General features: G+C 36.7%; 1 protein-coding gene across 1 annotated transcript; it reads left to right on the top strand.

Moving 5' to 3' along the window:
* The first annotated feature begins 254 nt into the window (after positions 1-254).
* On the top strand, positions 255-3077 carry LOC115993052. Its single transcript, XM_031117325.1, has 3 exons — positions 255-2408; positions 2569-2697; positions 2806-3077. The coding sequence occupies exon 1, from the start codon at positions 361-363 to the stop codon at positions 2164-2166; it is 1806 nt and encodes a 601-aa protein (XP_030973185.1). The 5' UTR covers positions 255-360; the 3' UTR covers positions 2167-2408; positions 2569-2697; positions 2806-3077.
* Positions 3078-20575: the final 17498 nt, after the last annotated feature.

The raw sequence follows: 20575 nt of genomic DNA, 5'->3' as shown, positions 1-20575 counted from the left end.
AACAAGTTTTAAGTATATAAAAACTTGTGTAAAAAAAAAAAAGTATATAAAAACTAAAACGAGAGCTGTGAATACTTGAAGATCAAAATGAAAAATTAAATCAAAATATAGGGATCGTATTTTTGCCAAATATCTCAAGAGTTAAAACCCAATAAATAATGGGGGAAATAAGAGGGCATAATGCCCCCCTTTTTTTTTGTGATTGGTTAATCCCTATATAGTTTTTTCCCCAATTGGGCATTTCAGGCCTCTGTTTTTCTTTCAAATATATATACATTGGGTTCACCCATTTCAGCTTTTTTCACAAAAGCAATATTTCATTCAAACTACTCTTTCTCCATTCTCCATTTCCCTCCAAAAATGAGCAGCAAGAAACACAATGCAACCCAAGCTTCTCCCTTTCAACCTCAACCTCAACCTCCAAATACCATCAACGATGAAGTAACCCACGCCATGAATGAATTCCAAAAAGGGAACCACAGTGAAGCCTTGAATCTTGCCGAGGACATCCTTCTCCGCCACCCAAACTCCGCTGTCGCTCACGGCCTCCGCTGCTTCTGTCACATGAAAATCGTCCTTTCAGTCAGAAACAACTCTTCTGACGCTCACCTCAGCCTCGCCGAAACGCTCGAACATGTCAAGATTTCTGTCGAATCATCCAAGCGAGCCGTGGAGTTATGCCCCGACTCCCTCTACTTCCGGTCATACCATGTCAATGCACTCTTCGACTTAGCTGATTACGACAACGCCAATGCCAGGTTTGAACCCGTGATCGAAGCTTGTGATGCCGCTTTAGCCATGGAAGACCCCATCCTCATGGAAGGTTTCTTGGAAAATGAAGAGCGGACCAGAGAGTCTCAAATTGAAGAACTCAGAACTATACTCAGACTCTTCAAAATGCATAGCAGGCATATCATAGACGCTGAATACGTGGAAAATGTGAAGAATGAGATTCAAGAAGTACAAGACAGAAAGGACGAGATCGAACAGAGTGCTATTGTGGCGAGGAAGAACTTCGAAATGGGCTCAAGAAAGCTCAAGAACCCCAAGAAAGACACGATGGAGACACAAGTCAAGGCCTATTGGAACAACACGATGAGTATGGAGCTAAAGAAGGATTTGTTGAGGATTCGGATAGAAGACCTGAAACTGCATTTTGCGAAGAATAAATCACCGGCGGCTGAGGCTGTGGCTGTGGCGGAGGAGGTGATGCAGGCCGTGGAGTATGTGAAGATCTCACAGAATTGGAAGTTTTCGACGTGTTGTCTTTGCGACGTGAGGATTTTCAACGAGGAATGGTTTGCAGAGCACATGAAGCGTGTGCATTTAAGGACTTTATCCGATCAGTTACGATTGCTCGAGCCTGAAATTGTAATTGATTTACTCAACACCACTGAATCAAGAGAATGGAAACCCGTGGACGTGGTTGCTGCGAAGAAAATGATGGAAGATTTGTCAAGAAATAAGCATGAAGGTGAGGGCCTACACGAGTCTAAATTTTTCGTGAACCAGAAAGATTGGCCTTATTGCCAAAATAGCTGGCGTGGCGCGGTCATTGATAAAATTCGAGCAAGCTTACATGTGTTCTTGAAGATTAGATGTTTTGTTTTGAATCATTTTCGGGCGTTTATGTACTTGATAATGCAAATGCTGAAGAAGCGAATCCCGGAACAGCTGCTTAAGGAACATTGCATGAACCAAACGCCACTCTCAGTGTGCCTCCTTGACATCTCAGAGCTCTATCGTGTGCTCGAGTTGTTGGATGATCTCGATAATACTTGCGGGTTACAGAGGATCTACAAGAGTGTTAATAAGGATGTGGTTAGAGGTGAGCTTTGTGATGCTTATCATGAGAAGATTGGTTTTAATGAGGACTTCTCTTGTGTAGTTTTCGACAAGAGAATGTTGCGTGGAGAGCTTGTTGTGACGAATGATGGAGCTGCTGTTACTTCTAGTGCTGATGCAGAAATCGAATTAAACGATGATGAATGTAAAGACGCTTTTGTGAATTGGTTATTAAAGGGAAGTACTGGTATTGGGGAGCAATTAAAGCTGTGGACAAGTTTGGGAGAAACTAGTATTAGTCTGGGGAAGAGTTTTTCAAGATCTATGAGGCTGAATTTGATCGGATACAGAACATTTGTGAGAAAAAGGAACAGTATTTGAGAGACCTTAATGTATGGCGAAATTTGGAGAGTATATGTGTTAAAGAAGATAAGAGAAGAGAAGATTCTGGGTACAAACCAGTGAGTTACGAGTATCTCTTGTCAGAGCGGCGAAGACAGATTGAGAGGACAAATGGTGATATTTTCGAATCAGATATCATATGGAATATTTTTGAAGGAACTCGTGTGGACAATAAAATAAAATTAGCGATCAAGAAGCAGACTGATAACATAATTTTAAGGGTATGTTATAGCCAAAGTATGAACTCATCAAATTGTCTAATTCGTTTAATGTGAAACTCAATGTCTCCCTGTGTAGTGTGGTGTGTGATATTAAAGATGTTGCTTGATGGACTGCTATATTCCATTAGATGATTGAACCCTGGTATGTTTGTTGTTGCAGCTTTACAAATTTGATGCTATAATCAGGACGACTACTATTGCTATGGAGCAGACAGGGACGAAAATTGTTACGATAGCTGCTTATGACCACCGATTAATTATGGTGCCCCTGCTGAAGTCATTCATGCTGGTTTGTGTTAGATTCTCTGTGCTGTTTTTTTTTAAAGGTTTTTCATATAGTTACCTTCTTACCCGTCCATGATTTTGACGTTTTCGGTATACTATTTCCCTTTTATAGGCACGCCTGGAACAACTGGCTAACGAAGATGCATAAGAGAAGTCTAAGGCTGCAAGAGAAGCTTCAACAGAATAGGACACATACATGCATTGCAGTTTGACTTCTTTTTTTTTCTTTTCTTTTTTTTTTTTCATAGTGCTACAATGAGCTTGCTCTAATATGCTATTGCCTTATTTGTCGCTGATGAAACATAAAGAAGAGTACTGCCACTTCCAAGTGCCTAGTAAACTTGTGTCTCAATGTTTTCAGGAACATGTGACCCTATGAAATATACCACCTTTGCAGATAAACGTAAGTATTCAATCGCTTAATAGTTTTTTTTTTATTGTGTTTGCAAATGAAATGCATGTATCATGTATGAATGATTTATGTGCATTGTGACACTTAAATTTGTGTTTGATCAGTGGTTGTTGTATCTGATGCATAAACTATTTCTGATCAAGATTTCATCTAAGCCTTTCTTCCACATCAATCAGATATCCATTTAAGTTTAAAAGTAGTTATCAAAAAACAGAGAGACTAAATAGAATTGGGAGATTTCATTGATTGAGAATGAATTACAATGAAAAATGAATTGAATGAATAAACATCTACCATTACTCTGTTTATATACACAGTAAAATAACTAACTCAACTATTGGCGCCAAAATCAGTTATTCGAACTTTCTGGTGGCTGTACACGTGGCAAGGCTAAGTAACTAACTCCTAGATTTGTGGAACTAACTTCTTCAATGATCCTGGATGAAGAACTCATGATGTGGCATGGACTCAACCATTTCCAAGATTGCTGAGTTAATCTTGTTCTTTGATGCTAGCTTGATAGTCTGATCAGTGCACACCTCATCAGCAAATGCTGCATTGGCTGCTGCTCTTGTGGCTGAGCTAGTGCTTCCTTCATCAGTACCAGCTGCACCACTAGCTAGCTGCGTGGCTTGAGATATGCAACACTTCTTTGCATTCTTAATACTCCCCCTCAAGAGTACAGCTCTTGCCTTTTGATCTTCCATACCAGTATGGGGATATTCCACCTGAGAAGCAAAAATATTAATGACACCTAGCCTTCTAATTAGCCTTAAAAAACTCTCCACTCCCAAGGCCTTGGTAAACACATCTGCCAGCTGATTCTTAGTTGAAACATGGAAGGTTTTAAGTGCACCTTCAAGAATCTTATTCCTTACAATATGGCAATCAGCTTCTATGTGTTTTGACCTCTCATGGAACACTGGATTAGCTGCTATATGGATTGCTGCCTGGTTGTCACAGTACATCAACACAGGCTGATCATGCTTGACATGTAAATCTTGTAGCAGATGCAAAATCCAAGTCAATTCACAGGTGGTGTTAGCCATAGCTCTATATTCAGCTTCTGCACTAGACCTAGACACTATGCTTTGCTTCTTAGACCTCCAAGACACTAAGGCATCACCAAGAAACACACAATAGCCTGTTAGTGATTTTCTTGTGTCAGGGCACCCTGCCCAATCAGCATCACAGTATGCTTTCAGGTGTAGATCAGATTCAGTGGGGAAGAAAACACCTTGACCAGGTGTTCCTTTTATGTATTGAAGTATTCTAGAGGCTGCTTTCATATGTGGTGCTCTAGGCTGTGCTAAGAACTGGCTGAGTCTATGAACTGCATATGTGATATCCGGTCTGCTCAAGGTCAAGTACATAAGCTTCCCAATAAGCCTTCTATACTGTCCTGGGTTGGTAAGTAAGTCCCCACTGCCTTTAGACAACTTCAGCTGCTGTTCCATTGGGGTTTGGACTGGTTTACACCCTGTCATACCAGTTTCTTCAAGCACTTCCAAGGCATACTTCCTCTGTGTTAAACTGATCCCACTCTTGTTTCTTGCAATCTCTAAACCCAAGAAGTACTTGAGTGATCCCAAGTCCTTAATACCAAACTTTTGATCAAGAATAGACTTGAGAGAGACAACACAAGCATGATCATTACCAGTGATCACCATATCATCAACATAGACCAATAGAGCAGTGAACAAGGAGCCTTTGCTGTGCACAAATAAGGAGTGATCAGCCTGAGATTGAACAAAACCAAGCTCCTTTATTGTTGTTGACAGCTTAGTGTACCATTGCCTTGAAGCTTGTCTCAACCCATAAAGAGATTTAACTAATTTGCACACCCTAGGAGCAGTGGAAGAAGCTGAAACACACTCCCCCTTACTGTGAAAACCAGGTGGCAATGTCATGTAAACCTCTTCATCCAAATCTCCATGCAAAAAGGCATTGTTGATGTCCAATTGGTGCAAAGGCCATTGCTTGGCAGCAGCAAGGGCAAGCAAGACCCTTACTGAAACTGTTTTAGCAACAGGAGAGAAGGTTTCGAGAAAATCAAGACCTTCCCTTTGAGTATACCCCTTAGCAACCAGCCTAGCTTTGAACCTTTCAACACTACCATCAGGTTTAAGCTTGACTTTATAAACCCATTTGCAGCCAATGGGGAGCTTACCAGGAGGCAAAGTAGTCACATTCCAAGTATGATTCTGTTCAAGGGCCTGGATTTCTTTATCCATGGCAGCCCTCCAGAGTGGATCCTGAACAGCTTGGGAAAAATTTGTAGGCTCTTTAGGACTAGAACTAACTGCCAGCAAGTAAGAATGGTAGCATGGCTCCAAGTGAGAGTATGTAAGACACTGATCAAGAGCATAAGGAGCACCAGGTGCAATAGCAGTACAAGCATAGTCCTGCAAATAAGCAGGAGGTCTGACATCCCTAGTTGACTTCCTTAGAGGCACTGGAGGCACTGAAGCAACAGGTGTTGATGAAGAAGGTACTGCATCAGAATGACACATCTGTATAGGACTAGAAGAAGAAATAGGATTAGAAGGTAAGTCAAGTGGAACATGCTGATGAGAAGAAGAAGGTGGATCAGTAAAGTCCATGGAAGAGGGTTCAGAAATGCTGACAGGAGTAACAAAATCAGCAACACCAGCTGAACAAGAAGCCTCCACATCAGATGATAGGAAAGGATCTGCAATGTTAGGTGTAATGGAAGCAAAAGGGAAAGAATTTTCATGGAAAACCACATCTCTAGAAAGGAACACTTTGTGAGTAGACAAATCAAGAACCTTATATCCTTTAACCCCAAAAGGATATCCCAAGAAGACACACCTAACAGCTCTAGGGGCAAATTTAGACCTATGGTTTGAAAGAGTGGAAGCAAAGCATAAGCAACCAAACACTTTAAGATGTGCATAGCTAGGTGGATGCCCAAATAAAACTTCATAAGGAATCTGATTTGACAAAACAGATGAAGGGATTCTGTTGATTAAGTACACAGCAGCTAGTATAGCATGACCCCACAAATGCAAAGGTAAATGGGATTGAAACATTAGAGCTCTTGCCACATTTAAGATGTGTTGGTGCTTCCTCTCAACAATAGCATTTTGTTGAGGGGTTTCAACACAACTTAAATGATGCAAGATGCCCCTTTTTGCAAAAAAATCTTTCATGATGAATTCAGTCCCATTGTCAGACCTTAGAGTTTTAATTTTCTTACAAAATTGGGTCTCCACCATAGTGCAAAATTGCTCTAAAACAGATTGTGTTTGAGACTTATGCTTTAACAGATAAACCCAAGTGGTTCTAGAATAATCATCAACAATGGTTAGAAAATACTTGCAATGATCAATGGTAGAAACCGAGAAGGGTCCCCACAAATCACAATGAATCAACTCAAAGCAAGATTTAGACAAATGAGAGCTTTTATTAAATGGTAAACGTTTTTGTTTTGCAAGGGGGCAAATGTTACAATCAAGCTTCTCAACAGAAATGAAACTAGGTACATCACTTGGTTTTATTGAAGCCAATTTGGCATTTGACAAGTGACCCAATCTGGAGTGCCAGATGTGAACCTGAGGACTATGTACAGAAGCAGCAATAGTTGGTTGAGAAGTGTAGCTTTTGTCCAGCAAGTAAAGCCCATTGCTTTCTCTACCCAGACCAAGTGTGCTCCAATGAGCAAGGTCCTGGAGAAAGCATGAATGTCCAAAGAAAATAAGGCAACAAGCAGTGGACTTAACTAACTGACTGACAGAGATGAGATTGAAACTAAAAGATGGGACACAAAGAACATTGTGAAGTATAAGGTGTTCTGATATCTTCACTATGCCAACATGAGTAACAGAAGCAACTTCCCCATTAGGTAAATTGACAAAGGTGTTTAGGGTAGCAGTGATAGTGGTGAAATATGCAATAGAATGGACCATATGATCTGTAGCCCCTGTGTCTATGACCCAATCAGTGGCACAAAAAACTTCCCTATCAACTACTTTAGCAGAAAAAATTGAATGCTTCAAGGAAGGGGAAAAATGAAGCAATGGATTGATACCTGACATGGTGTCAACAAAGGTAGATTGAGCATAGTCTGAAGATGTCATAGAGTTGGAAGGCACACCAGTTGCAGCAGGCAAACCAGTAGCTCCAGAAAGCATGCTAGAGACAGCAGCACTTGTACTAACACTTGCAACATGGTGATTAGCACCTTGATCAGTTCCAGAATTGAAAAGAGCAAGTAATTGTTCACACTGTGCCTTAGAAATAGGACACTGAACAGATGCATTAGAAGGAACCTCAACAGCTGGACCTTGAGGATATGAAACTTGGTTAGCATTGGAATTAGGCTTCCCTTTGTGCTTGTAACCTGGTGGATACCCGTGGAGCTTGTAACACTTGTCCACAGTATGTCCAAGCATGTTACAATGGGTACACAAAGGTCTCTCCTTCTTGAAGCCACCTTTATTGCCTGAATATCCCCTGGTATTGGCATACATTGCCACTGAATCAGGCTTAGGTGTGAAGGTAGAGCCATGGCCAATGCCTTTGTGAGATTCTTCTTGAAGAACCAGAGCATATACCTTGCTCATTGAAGGAAATGGTTCAAGCATGAGAATGTGACTCCTCACTGTCTCGAAACTCTCACTGAGTCCCATCAAGAACCTCATCACATAGGATTTTTCATGTGCAATGCTCAGAATTTTCATTGCTCCACAAGAGCAGGCTGGTAAAGGTTCATAATGAATCAATTGATCCCAAAGCTTCTTGAATTTAGAATAGTACTCAGTCACTGATAATTGCCCCTGAGTTATCTGTGAAATCTCTTGCTGAAGATTATAAACCTTTGGTCCATTTCCTTGTGAAAACACACGCTGTAACTCCAGCCACATCTCCCTTGCAGTCTCACAGTACATAATGCTACCTGAAACATCAACATGCATAGAGTTGATCAACCAAGAAAGCACCATTGTGTTACAACTTTCCCAATCTTCATACAGAGGAGAATCATCTTCAGGCTTTGCAATCTTGCCATTCACGAATCCTATCTTTTTCTTGGCAGTCAATGCTAGAACCATAGCCCTAGACCAAGATTGATAGTTCCTCATCCCCAAGAGTGGTTGAGTGACTAGGATATTTCCAGGATTCTCACTTGCACTAAGAAAAAAACGATTGGTAGAATTGATTTCTGTGTTAGACTGAGGAACTTGGTGTGTGGATTGATTGTGCGGAGGATCAGAGTCACTTCCTTCAGCAGAAGCCATTGATGGTTTTCACGAAGCTTGAATGAAACTTCTAATGAAATTGGAAATGGAAGTGAAAGACAAGATTAAGATCTTGTAAATCAGAATTCAAGGAAACTCTTGAAGTAATCTCTGTTTGGCAAGCAAGAAAGATTTGTAACAAGAAGCGAAGCTAGCACACGCTAGGGCTCTGATACCATATCAAAAAACAGAGAGACTAAATAGAATTGGGAGATTTCATTGATTGAGAATGAATTACAATGAAAAATGAATTGAATGAATAAACATCTACCATTACTCTGTTTATATACACAGTAAAATAACTAACTCAACTATTGGCGCCAAAATCAGTTATTCGAACTTTCTGGTGGCTGTACACGTGGCAAGGCTAAGTAACTAACTCCTAGATTTGTGGAACTAACTTCTTCAATGATCCTGGATGAAGAACTCATGATGTGGCATGGACTCAACCATTTCCAAGATTGCTGAGTTAATCTTGTTCTTTGATGCTAGCTTGATAGTCTGATCAGTGCACACCTCATCAGCAAATGCTGCATTGGCTGCTGCTCTTGTGGCTGAGCTAGTGCTTCCTTCATCAGTACCAGCTGCACCACTAGCTAGCTGCGTGGCTTGAGATATGCAACACTTCTTTGCATTCTTAATAGTAGTTGTCTAGTAATCCATATTTCCATACAACTTCAACAAAGCAATCCACCTAGAGTTCCCAGAATCTTCTTCCCCATCTAAACTCTCAACCTTTCCATGGGACAATAGCCAACAGCCCCTTGATTACAAGACTTGAGGCAATGACAAAACTTGAATTGGTTAAAAACTAGTGCTATAGGTTGAATATCCTCAATCAAGTCATTAGCACTCTTAGATATATATTTGGGAAAAACAAAGGCATCAGCCCGGAACAGAGGCCTCCATCTCCACTGAGCGAAAGCCACAGCTTCAGCACAAAACTGCAATGCCCGTTTCATACCGATTGATATGTCGTATGTTAATTGATTAAACAATAATTTGGTAGAACAGATATTATTTTTTTAAAAAAAAGTCTTTAGAAAAGTTTTTTTTTTTATTATTATTATGTAACACATTTTAATTTTAAATTTAAATGCACTTTTGACCGTTCCATTTGGGTCATCCGTAAATATTTTATGTCAATTAGTTCCTGCTTTTTTTTAATGCGTTTCAATGTAGTTGTCATTTTATTTTTTTATTTATTTATTATTTTTTTTTTAACAAGATAGAATTCTACTCTAGCCTAATCTAAATATATATGTGTGTGAAACTCCCTCATGGAGATTTGAACCCCGGCCCTTGCCCCCCACACCTTACAAGCACTTATACCTATGGAGTGACCATCGCACCAAAGGTATGCGGTGGTCAATATAGTTGTCATCTAATATATGAAAAGTGCTGATACAGCTAATAGATTGATTAAATGTAAGTTAATAATAAATCTTCTCCAAGTTGCATATCTCTCAATTCATCAAGTAATGGCCACACCAATCTCCCAAAAGTGCAGCTTCACAGTAAATGATGCTCAATTTCTGGATCCCCTGAACACGTCGACACTAAATAGGTGGAAATAATGCCTATTTCAAAGAGTTTGTCCGTGTAGGTAGGATTTGATGGCAAGCTGTCCACCTAAAACACTGAATTTAATGTGGAATATTGAGGAACTAAATTAGATGCACCAGATATTTGCTACTGTTATTAGCAGTTGAAGAAGAGCCTAGCTTAGCATTTCCACTTCACACATTCTCTTTAATCAATCCCATTTTCTCCCTCTCAACTCACCATCTCCCCATCAAAACATTCAATTGTCTCTCTTTGATTTAAAACCCAGTGATTTAATTTTTTTGGTAAAAATACCATTTTGGTTCTTATATTTTAGGGTTATAATCAATTTGGTTCTTACATTTTGGTAGCAGTCAATTTGATATCTAACGTTAACTTATTAACAGAAAATGTTTACATGGTTAACGGATTACACAATTGGCACACTTTATGCCTACATGGCTACTAAAATAATAATAAAATGTTTTAATTGTTATTTTAAAAGACATCCACATAATAAAATCCACGTTAGAACATTGAAAAAATAGAATGATTTTTAAAAGAAAAAATAAAATGAATTTAACAAAATGAAACATTGGAGAATTAGGAGTGATTTTTTTTTTTTTTTGATTTATTCCTAGAACTATTTAGAGATCGGTTTGGCAAAGTATAATTCACTTTAGAATTTGTAACTTTATCATCACTGTTTGACATAACGAAGGAAATGAAGGAAGTGATCGGTTTGGCGATGATGATCCTAAAGAGATCGATGTCATTTTCAAGAACAACCTTAATAGCTCGATCTCAGGCACTACTTGAGGAGCATCTCGGTGTTGATCGATTTGAGGTTGATAGCTCGATCTCTATATAGATTTTGAATTGCTTTCTTTCCACCCCATAAGTCACAAAATTACAACTAGAATTGGAAAGTCTATTTGAGGTCAGTTTTTCTTTTTCTTCCTTTGAACTTTTTTGCTTTTTTGCTGCAATTTTTATGTTTTGTAGTTTGTATTAGATTTTCTATTCCAAGGTTGTAAATACCATGTTTATTTTTTCTCTTTTTCAATTTTCAATTGATAGTCTATTTCTTTGTATTCACCTTTGCAATTTTGCTTTAAATAATTGTGTTTTACCCATTAAAATTGTTTGTATCTAAAGAATTGGAATGCATTTTATTGTTTTAGTACATGACCATTTGCCTCCAATTTTTTAATTTTATTTTCTAAATGGCTTTGTAATTTTTTTTAATTAAATACTACATAAATTCTTGCTAATTTTCTTTTAACCTTATCTAAATTTATGCTAATTTTTAACTTCTTAGGATAACTTGGAAGAGGAAACAAAATATTATGATTGATAGGTATGGACCATATGGTCCTCTTTTTCTTTGTATTTGGGATTATAACTTAGCTTTATATAGTTATTTTCATTTTTTTTTTTTTTGAAAAATTACAATGTAAAGGTTTGTACTAGATTTTCTTTTCCAGGGTAGTAAATACCATGTATCTTTTTTTATTTTTCTTTTTTCTTTTTCCTTTTTTTTTCTTTTTCAATTGATAGTCTATTTCTTTGTATTCATGTTTACAATTTTTCTTTACATAATTGCATCTATCAACTATTAAAATTAAACCGCCCAAGATGAATATGTATAGACAATATTTTTATTTTTATTGATATATTATTTAGTTATAACATCAAGATTAAGAATTGGAATGCGTTTTATTGATTTAGTACATGATCATTTTCCTCCCATTTGTTTATTTTATTTTCTAAATGGCTTTATAATTTTTAAACTAAATACTACATAAATTCTTGCTAATGTTATTTTAATCTCATCTAAATCTATGCTAATTTCTAACTTCTTAGTTCTTAGGATAACTTGGAAGAGGAAACATAATATTATGATCAATAGGTATGGATGGTATGATGTTTCTCTTTTTCTTTGTATTTGGGATTATAACTTAGTTTTATATGGTTATAATCTTTTTTTCTTTGGGAGAGGAGGGGAGGGGGGTGGAAGTAACCTAAAATTCAAGAGTTAAAACAATTAATTTTTACATACAATTTCTCTTCTGATATAATTGGGGGGAAAAAGTCGTTTCCTAGCTATATATTTCTTCTATCTAATTGAAAAAATATATATATAAATATAAATATATATTTATATTTATATAATTCTTATTTATGAAGGAAATTATTTTCTCTGATAAAAAGTTTTGGGAAAAAAAATAAAGAATATGGAAAGTCTCAAATTTTTCATAAACTTATATGGTAGCCCAAAAGTCCTTTATTTAGACTTATTATTATATTACCACATTGGATTTGATAATTTTTTTATTATTTATATATAAGGATATATATACTCCATCCGTCCCACTTTGTTTGTCTTCTATTCCATTTTGGGATGTCCCAAAATATTGTCCTGTTTCTAAAAATAAAAGTTATTAATTTACTAATGTTCCTATTATACCCCTATTAATTTACTAATTCAATTTTTTTATAAATTTATTTAAGGGTAGTTTTGGAAACTTATACATTTTTAAAAGGTAGACAAGATAATAAATGATGTTCCCTTAAAAAGTTTGACTTTTCAAACAGGACAAACAAAGTGGGACGGAGGGAGTATATATAAGTTATAATTACATTTTTCAATTACCAAAACATATAAAGTCTCTTCCTCTTCCCCAACCTTCCACTCCCTCAATACTTACGTATTGTATATACCTTTTCCCCTTCACATAATTTTTATATTTATATATGTTCTCTTTTAATCTCTCTTAAAACCAATAAGTATAGTATTTGTGATGGAAAACTTTTTAATTATCACTACATGTTTGTTTTTGATATCTACTATCAAAGGTACCTCTCTCTCTCTCTCTCTCTCTCTCTCTCTCTCATATCGATCTCTCTAAAATCTTGATCTTCTATTCGTAAAAATTTAGAAAATTTAGATATTGTGTTTGACTTCATCATGCTAGGTTCTTTTTCATGATCATTGGTTTATATATTGTGATTTGGGTTAAAGCTGAAGACTTGGGAGAGATCAAACAAGACACAGTTGCTACATAAAAATTATAGAAATCAAGAGTATTAATATATACAGAAACAAATATGGACATATATAAACAATTATACCATGAATACGTTTACTTTCCCCTACCCCTTTTATGTTATTTATTGATTGACTAAGGTCAACTATACATTTAGCTTTTTTAGTTTTTCACATTTTTTTTTTTAATTTTATGGAAGGGAAAAATAGAAAGGTGTAAATACACTTTTGATCCCTACATTTTGCACCTTTTTTCTATTTTGGCCCTTACTTTTTATTTTTACCACTTTTAGTTCCAAAAACAATTAATGCCCCACATTTAAGTCCTTACTGTTAGCCAATTAACGAGGAAAGCTGATGTGGCTGATGGAGAGAACTATAAATCATTTAAAAATATTAAAAATCCACCTCTGCCTTGCCACGTGGCCTTCCCTCCCAACTTACTCACATGCATCCCTCACGTGAGTCAATCACCCACTATTCATTGCTACTTTATCACTGAAAATCCCCAAATTAGCTCTGTCACTTGAAATCAGCTATTTTATCTTTGATCTTTAATCCCTAGATTACCTCAGAGTTCCTCATCACGACCACAACCTCTACCAGCTACTTTATTTAATGGTGTCCTTAGCAGACTCTACAGTCTCTTCTGCTTTGTTTTTAGCCTTTCTCTGAAACCACCATTATCAACCATCATCCAGCTCTGTCACTTGAAACCACCATACCATCAAAATCCATCTCTGCCATTTGAAGGCAGTATCTCTCTCTCTCTCTCTCTCTCTCTCTCTCTCTCTCTGTATGTGAAAAGGTATTTGCTCTCTCTATCTATGTCCTTATTTATAACTTGACAATATGCTTGTTGGTTGGTTCTGGTAGTAGGGGCCACAATGTTTTTGTTTGCTTTTTGTATGCTTTTGTATTTTACTTTTGATTGTGGTCCATATGTTTCCTATATTCTTTGTGCTCCCTATGTGCCCCTGTTGAAGAGAGTTAAGTAAGCCTAACAATATTGTATGAGGGTTTTTTGTGTAATTTGATAACTATGCATGTATATTTTCGTATAACAGAACTATTGAAGTCAGTGTTGTGTTGTGAAAAATTATTTGATTAGTGTTGTGTTGGTAAATACTTTATTGAGTGTTGTGTTGTGTTGTGTTCTGTGCATGCAGAATGAAATATTTTATTAGGTGCTGTGTTAGAAGTAGACATGTGGATAATGGTAAGGGATAGAAAAATGAGGAAGTGAAGAAGTTCCCTGTGTTTAAGCTAGTGGCTAAGGTAAAGCATATTTCTTTTGAAAAAAATATGTTGTTTACAACACCTAAGCAATTCAAGGGAGCTATAACAAAATATGCAGTTCATGGTGGATGGGGGATCAAATTTGTAAAAAATGACTTGCAAAGGATAAGAGCTATCTAGTTGATGAAAGAGAGGATGTTAGTGAGGGTGTGCAGCCATTGGCAGTGGAGCAAGGCCCTATGAGTTATTATAGTGATGGCAGTGATGATGATGACTATGATGGGGGTGAATTTTACAGTTTTTATGATAGTGATGACATGTATGCTAATGATCAAACTTTTAACAATGAGGATGAGCCAACTGAGGTGGATGCTATTGATCAAACTTTTAATGCTGATGTTCTCATTGAGGTTGTTGCTTCCCAGGTGAGTTCAAGAAGAGTAGGTAAAGAACCTATTATTGAGCACCCACTTCAGGTCTTTATTATAAGTGATGGCAGTGATAATGGAAGTGTGCGAAGTGGGCTAGATGATGAGGTAGAGTTGACCATGGTGTTAGGGACTTTGTTGAAGACAATAGTGACGGTTGGGATGGTAAGGATGATGATGATGATGTTGTTGAACCAGACCAAATGGGTGCTAGTGTAATGAACTCTGATTAAGAGAGTGAGGAATTGCACAGTTTGGTGGAATCATCATCTGATGATGAGCTTGGGTATGACAGTGATGATGATGCTGAGGATGATAGAAGTACACATCTGGGAAATGGTAAGGGACAAAAAAATAAGGAAGTGAAGAAGTTCCCTGTGTTTAAGTCAGTGGCTAAGGCAACGCATATTTCTTTTGAAAAAGATATGTTGTTTACAACACCTAAGCAATTCAAGGAAGCTATAATAGAATATGCAGTTCATGGTGGATGGAGGATTAAATTTGTAAACAATGACCTTTAAAGGGTAAGAGCTGTCTGTTAGGAAAATTGCAAGTTTGTTGTCTATCTAGCAAATGTACCAAGTAAGAGGAGCTACCAACTAAGGACATTGAATTTGGAACATACATGCTCTAGAAATTTTAAGAACCATAAGTGTACTTCATCATACATTGAGAAGAAGTTGATGAAGAATGTGAAAAGACAGCCTAACATCAGGCTGAGAGACATCCAAGAAGCTGTCCATAAGAAGTATACCATAAACATAAGTGTAGGAAAAGTAAGTAGGGCTAGAGATAAGGCTAGAGAATATGTGGATGAGGCTTATACACAACAGTACAACTAGCTGTGGGAGTACTGTGAGGAATTAAGGAGGTCTAGTCCTGTCAGTACAATACTTTTGAAGGTACATACCTTCAATAATGGTGATTTAGCAGCTGAGATAGACTTGGTGTGTGAAGTGCCTTATTTTGAGAGGCTATACATATGTTTGGAGGGATGCAAGAAGGGGTTTCTGGCTGGATGCAAGCCATTCATTGGTTTGAATGCCTGCCATTTGAAAAACAAGTCAGGGGGGCACTTGATTACTGCAGTATGCAGAGATCCTAATGAAAAGTATTTTCCACTTGCATATGCAGTGGTAGAGGCTGAAACCAAGGACTCTTGGATTTGGTTCATCAATTTGTTACTTGCAGACATAGGCCAGAATAGGAGATGGGTGTTTATGTCAGACCAGCAAAAGGTGTGTAGTTAATTCTCCATTAGTTGTTTTAATTTGTATTTAGTCATTGTACTTTTGGTCCACTAACTTCACATACTTGCCTGTGATACTGTTTGTGACAAGGGTTGGTGTAAACATTCATTGACAACTGACCACAGTATGAACACAGGATTTGCTAAGATACCTCTATAACAACTTCAGGAAGAATCATCCTGGTGTTTTGATTAGAGATATATTTTGTAGGGTAGCCAAGGCAACTTACAAACAAGAGTTTGATAGGGTGATGGATGAGCTGAAGGAGATTGATGCTGATGCACACAGGTGGTTGGATTCTCATTCAACAACAAAATGGGCTAGACACATGTTTAGTAAGGATGGCTTGACTGACACCATACTCAATAATATGTGTGAGAGCTTCAACAACAAGATTCTTAAATTCAGATGTAAGCCCATAATTAGCATGGTATGAGTATTTATGATCACCTACAGATAATTATAGTGATTGTTTAGTATTGTTTATGGCAGTTGTTGTAATTAATATCTAATGTTTTATTGTACTTGTATGTGATTGTAGCTTGAGTGCATCAGACTATATCTAATAACTAGGTTCCAAGAGAACAGAGAGAAGGGTGTGAGGCTAGAGTCAAATATTTGGATCAAGGTGATGAAGAGGTTGCATAAGGAAAAGCTGGCAGCCAATAAGTGGTTAGCTTACTGGGCAAAGCGGACACAGTTTGAAGTGAAAAATGGTCTACAGAGTTTCAATGTTGAGTTGGCCACAGCACACTGCAATTGTAGGAAGTGGAACATAATTGGCATACCATGTGCTCATGCAATCTCCTGCATATTTTTCAATAGACAAGATGCTAAGTAGTATGTTCACCCCTATTACCATGTATCTACATACAGAGCATGCTACGAGCCAATCATAGCAACAATCAATGGGCAGAATATGTGGAGACTAAGTGGTGTGACCCTAATTCAGCTTCCTATCAAATGAAGACCACCTAGCAAGTCTAAGAAGAAGAGAGCAAGGGCACTTAATGAGCCAATAAGTGGTAAGAGAGCTGGCATCTCTAAGCAGTGTAAGGCATGTGGTAAGTTAGGGCACAATAGGAGAAGTTGCAAGGGTGAGATTAGAGGAAACTCTTCATTGCCAGGCACCACAAACATAACCAGCACATATAATAAGGTAATAAAGGGACATTAGGGTGAAACAGTTGCTATTCAATACTCACTATTAACCTTGTTTGTGAATTTATTGTTTATAGACCAACAGAACCACAAGTGCACCATCACAGACCAGGACAGCCTCAGCCACACCATTTGCACCACACCAGGCCACCATGCATAGCCCATCCACTCCAAGTGCACCATACCAGTTTAGACCAAGTGTTCCATCCCAATCCAGGATAGGGTCAACCACTCAATTTGCACACCAGTCAGGTGCACATCATAGCTCCAACAGCAACAACCCAACCTCAAGGCAGAAAAAGAAAAGGATGGTGCTCAAACACAGCACACAGCATCAGCAGCAACAGCACACACCAGCAGCAGCACACACTAGCAGCAGCACTTGTTGCTTGCACACAGCAAGTGGTGCTTAAACACAGCAACAATTTACTCACCCCTACACTACATACATTACCTAACCAAACACAAAACTACACACATCACCACTAACAATGCCACAGCCACAACTAAAAACTTCTCCTTCTTCTTGCAGCTTGCAACCTCAGCCTCAAGTGTGATGATCCTTTGCCTTTGCTGTGGGATAAGCACCTTACCACGAGCACATATCTCATCATCATGCCATTGGAAAAACCTACATTTAAGCCCCACCTGAAATGCAAATAATGCTCAGAAAATGAAAACCTATAAACTATTGCAGCAACAAATTGAAACAAAATATTGAAATTAATTAATGTAGTAATCAATAATTCTCTAATAATATTACTAAATCAAGTGGCTGCAATGTAGATAAATGGGGTGCAAGGAGAATCTTCACATATTTCAAGCAACCTTTAGCATTCTGTAACACTAAAGACACTTTACCAAGCAATGCAATGTAGTGTAGATTGTCTACCAATGCATATGATTTTTCCTTAACCCCCTTACCCCAAGAAAAGAAACTAAGAGTCAAACATAAAAAATTCAAAAAATCCAAATATATCAGTCTCACCCTTGCATACACTGTTCAAAATATAGACATAACATGGAATTCATGGAAGCACCAAAGTACTTGAACCTTTTGTTTTATTCAGAGCTACTAATATACAAACAGGGGTTATTCACTCAGTAAGCTATTCATGAAGAACATCCACAGATACAACAGACATAGTGACATAAATAGACACAACAACATAGTGACATAAATAGTTAGTCTCATCTAAAAATCATGAAGAATATCAAGTGTCTATTAGTACACAAATAGAAATTTCTTGTTTGAAGGAGAGGGCAAAACTGAATTAAAATTTGACCCATGGGATCTGTATTTGCTTTTCCATTGTACTTCAAATTAGAACTTAATATACAATGAAAATGTAATAGGCATGTAACATTTCGACTAAATTCTTGAGTCTTGACTCTTCGCTTAAATTCACGCCGGCTCTTTTCACAAAATATAATACTACACCAAGAAGATTCATATAAGCTTAGATCCATCACATTTTGAATCAACACTTTTAACTAAAAATAACTAACAATTTACCTAGTAGTTTGGACAGCCGTAGAATCTTCTGCTAGGATTGTCTAATGTCCATGACACAACTATGACAGATTTTTTATTACAGTAGCACCTTATTGGTGCTCTCCTCCTCACGTCGGAACTTGTTGAACAGCTTGCTTCCATTCTAGTCTGGGCTTCGAGGAATAGCTATGTTGGGGGAGGTGAGGAATGGTTTTTGTTGTTAGGGTTTCTGGTACTGATTTTGGGGATTTTGGGTTTTCTGGTATTGATTTGGGAGATTAACGTGGTAGTGGTGGTCACGTGAGGGACGCGTGTGAGTAAGTTAGGCGGAAGGCCACGTGGCAAGACAGAGGTGGATTTTTAATATTTTTAAATGATTTACAGTTCTCCATCAACCACATTAGCTTTCCCCATTAGTTGGCTTACGGTAAGAACTTAAATGTGGGGCATTAATTGTTTTTGGGACTAAAAGTAATAAAAATAAAATGTAAGGACCAAAATAGAAAAAGGTGTAAAATGTAGGGACTAAAAGTGCATTTATGCCAAATAGAAATTAGTATATGTTTTGAGGAGAAATTTTTTTGTAATAATTGATTCTCATATATGAGTTTAGTGATTATGAATATATTAATTGTTATAACTTTGTTTAATAGTTCTTATGTGATAAAATGGAAACAAAGTTTGAATAAATTGCTCATTAACTTCTCAAAAAATGCAAAATAATGTTAACTTTCATATGGAACCATCAAGATTCATTTTTATGTTCTAATAAAAATTATACATTTTCCATTTATTAATTGTGTTGTGTTTTGATGCATATCTCACTTTATTATAACGTACTACAAAATATTTTGTCATATATAATAATTGAAAGTAAAATGCAACATGTTTACTTGCCAAAAAAAATATATTTATACAAAAAATCAAGATATAGACTTCTTTACTTGCATAAAATATATTATATATTTACAATGTAATCACATTATTGTGAGATAAGTTTGAGATTGTTACTTATAATTTTCAATTACTATTCTCATTCTTTACTTAGCAAAAAAGAATATGACGTCAAATTTTCTCATGCATTGCACAGGTCTGCGATTAGTATATCTAAAAGCTGAAACATATCATTTATTGTTGTTACAATCTTATTGAGCCATATCAACAGCCCCATCATCCATTTATTTTTTATATTTTTTTTCTCTATTTAAACTTTTCTTCTCCCTATTCTTCAAAAAAAAAAAAAAAAAAAAACTCTTCTTCTCCTTATCAGTTCACATCTACTGCTACACTTCTTCCAATATTTTCTCTTCCTTTTTGCCTCTCTATCTTCCCTCTACTTTACCGTTACACTTCATTCATCTTTCTTATATTTTGACTCTTCTTCTACCCATTTTATTTTGTATAAATTTGATATCATTTTCCCCATTCAATATATTTTTTCCACACAAAACTGTAAGTACTCTCTCTCAATGGAATATGTGATGACAGCAAAGAAGTGGAAGATGTTGTGACGAGAATTTTTTTGACGTAAAATCAAATGCAGGGCAGCCAGGATTTTTTTTTTTTGGGTCTTGCTGGGTCTTAGTCTTGTAGGGCAAGAATTAGACAAGAAAGGTTTCCCCAACCAACGAGGCAAGAGAAGTTTGAGACAATATCACTTCCTTTTAGGGTCCGTTTGGTTGGAAGAGTGAAAAAGTAGAAAAATAGAAAATTGTGGAAAGATAAAAAAAGTGGAAGGTTAAAAAAGATTTTAATTTCTCTCATTTTTGTTTGGTTGGGAGTGGAAAAGTAGAGGGATGAAAAAAGTGATTTTGTATAAATTTATTCATACACCCTTATTAAAAAATGATGGCCAATTAAAACAAAAAAAGTCACAGACAACCAAAAAAAAAAAAATGCAATCACCTAATTTATTAAAAAATAAAATTCATGTCAAGTTAAACACAAAAAAAAAAAAAAAAAAAAAAAAAAAAAAAAAACAAACAAAACAAACAAACAACAAAAACAAAACAACTATCACACCCACAACCCAAGAAAAAAAAAAG

This window comes from Quercus lobata, chromosome 5 (assembly GCF_001633185.2).
Source record: "Quercus lobata isolate SW786 chromosome 5, ValleyOak3.0 Primary Assembly, whole genome shotgun sequence".
Taxonomy (NCBI): Eukaryota; Viridiplantae; Streptophyta; class Magnoliopsida; order Fagales; family Fagaceae; genus Quercus; species Quercus lobata.
The sequence above is the reverse complement of the archived record's forward strand: the minus strand, read 5'-3'. Positions and strand labels throughout refer to the sequence as shown.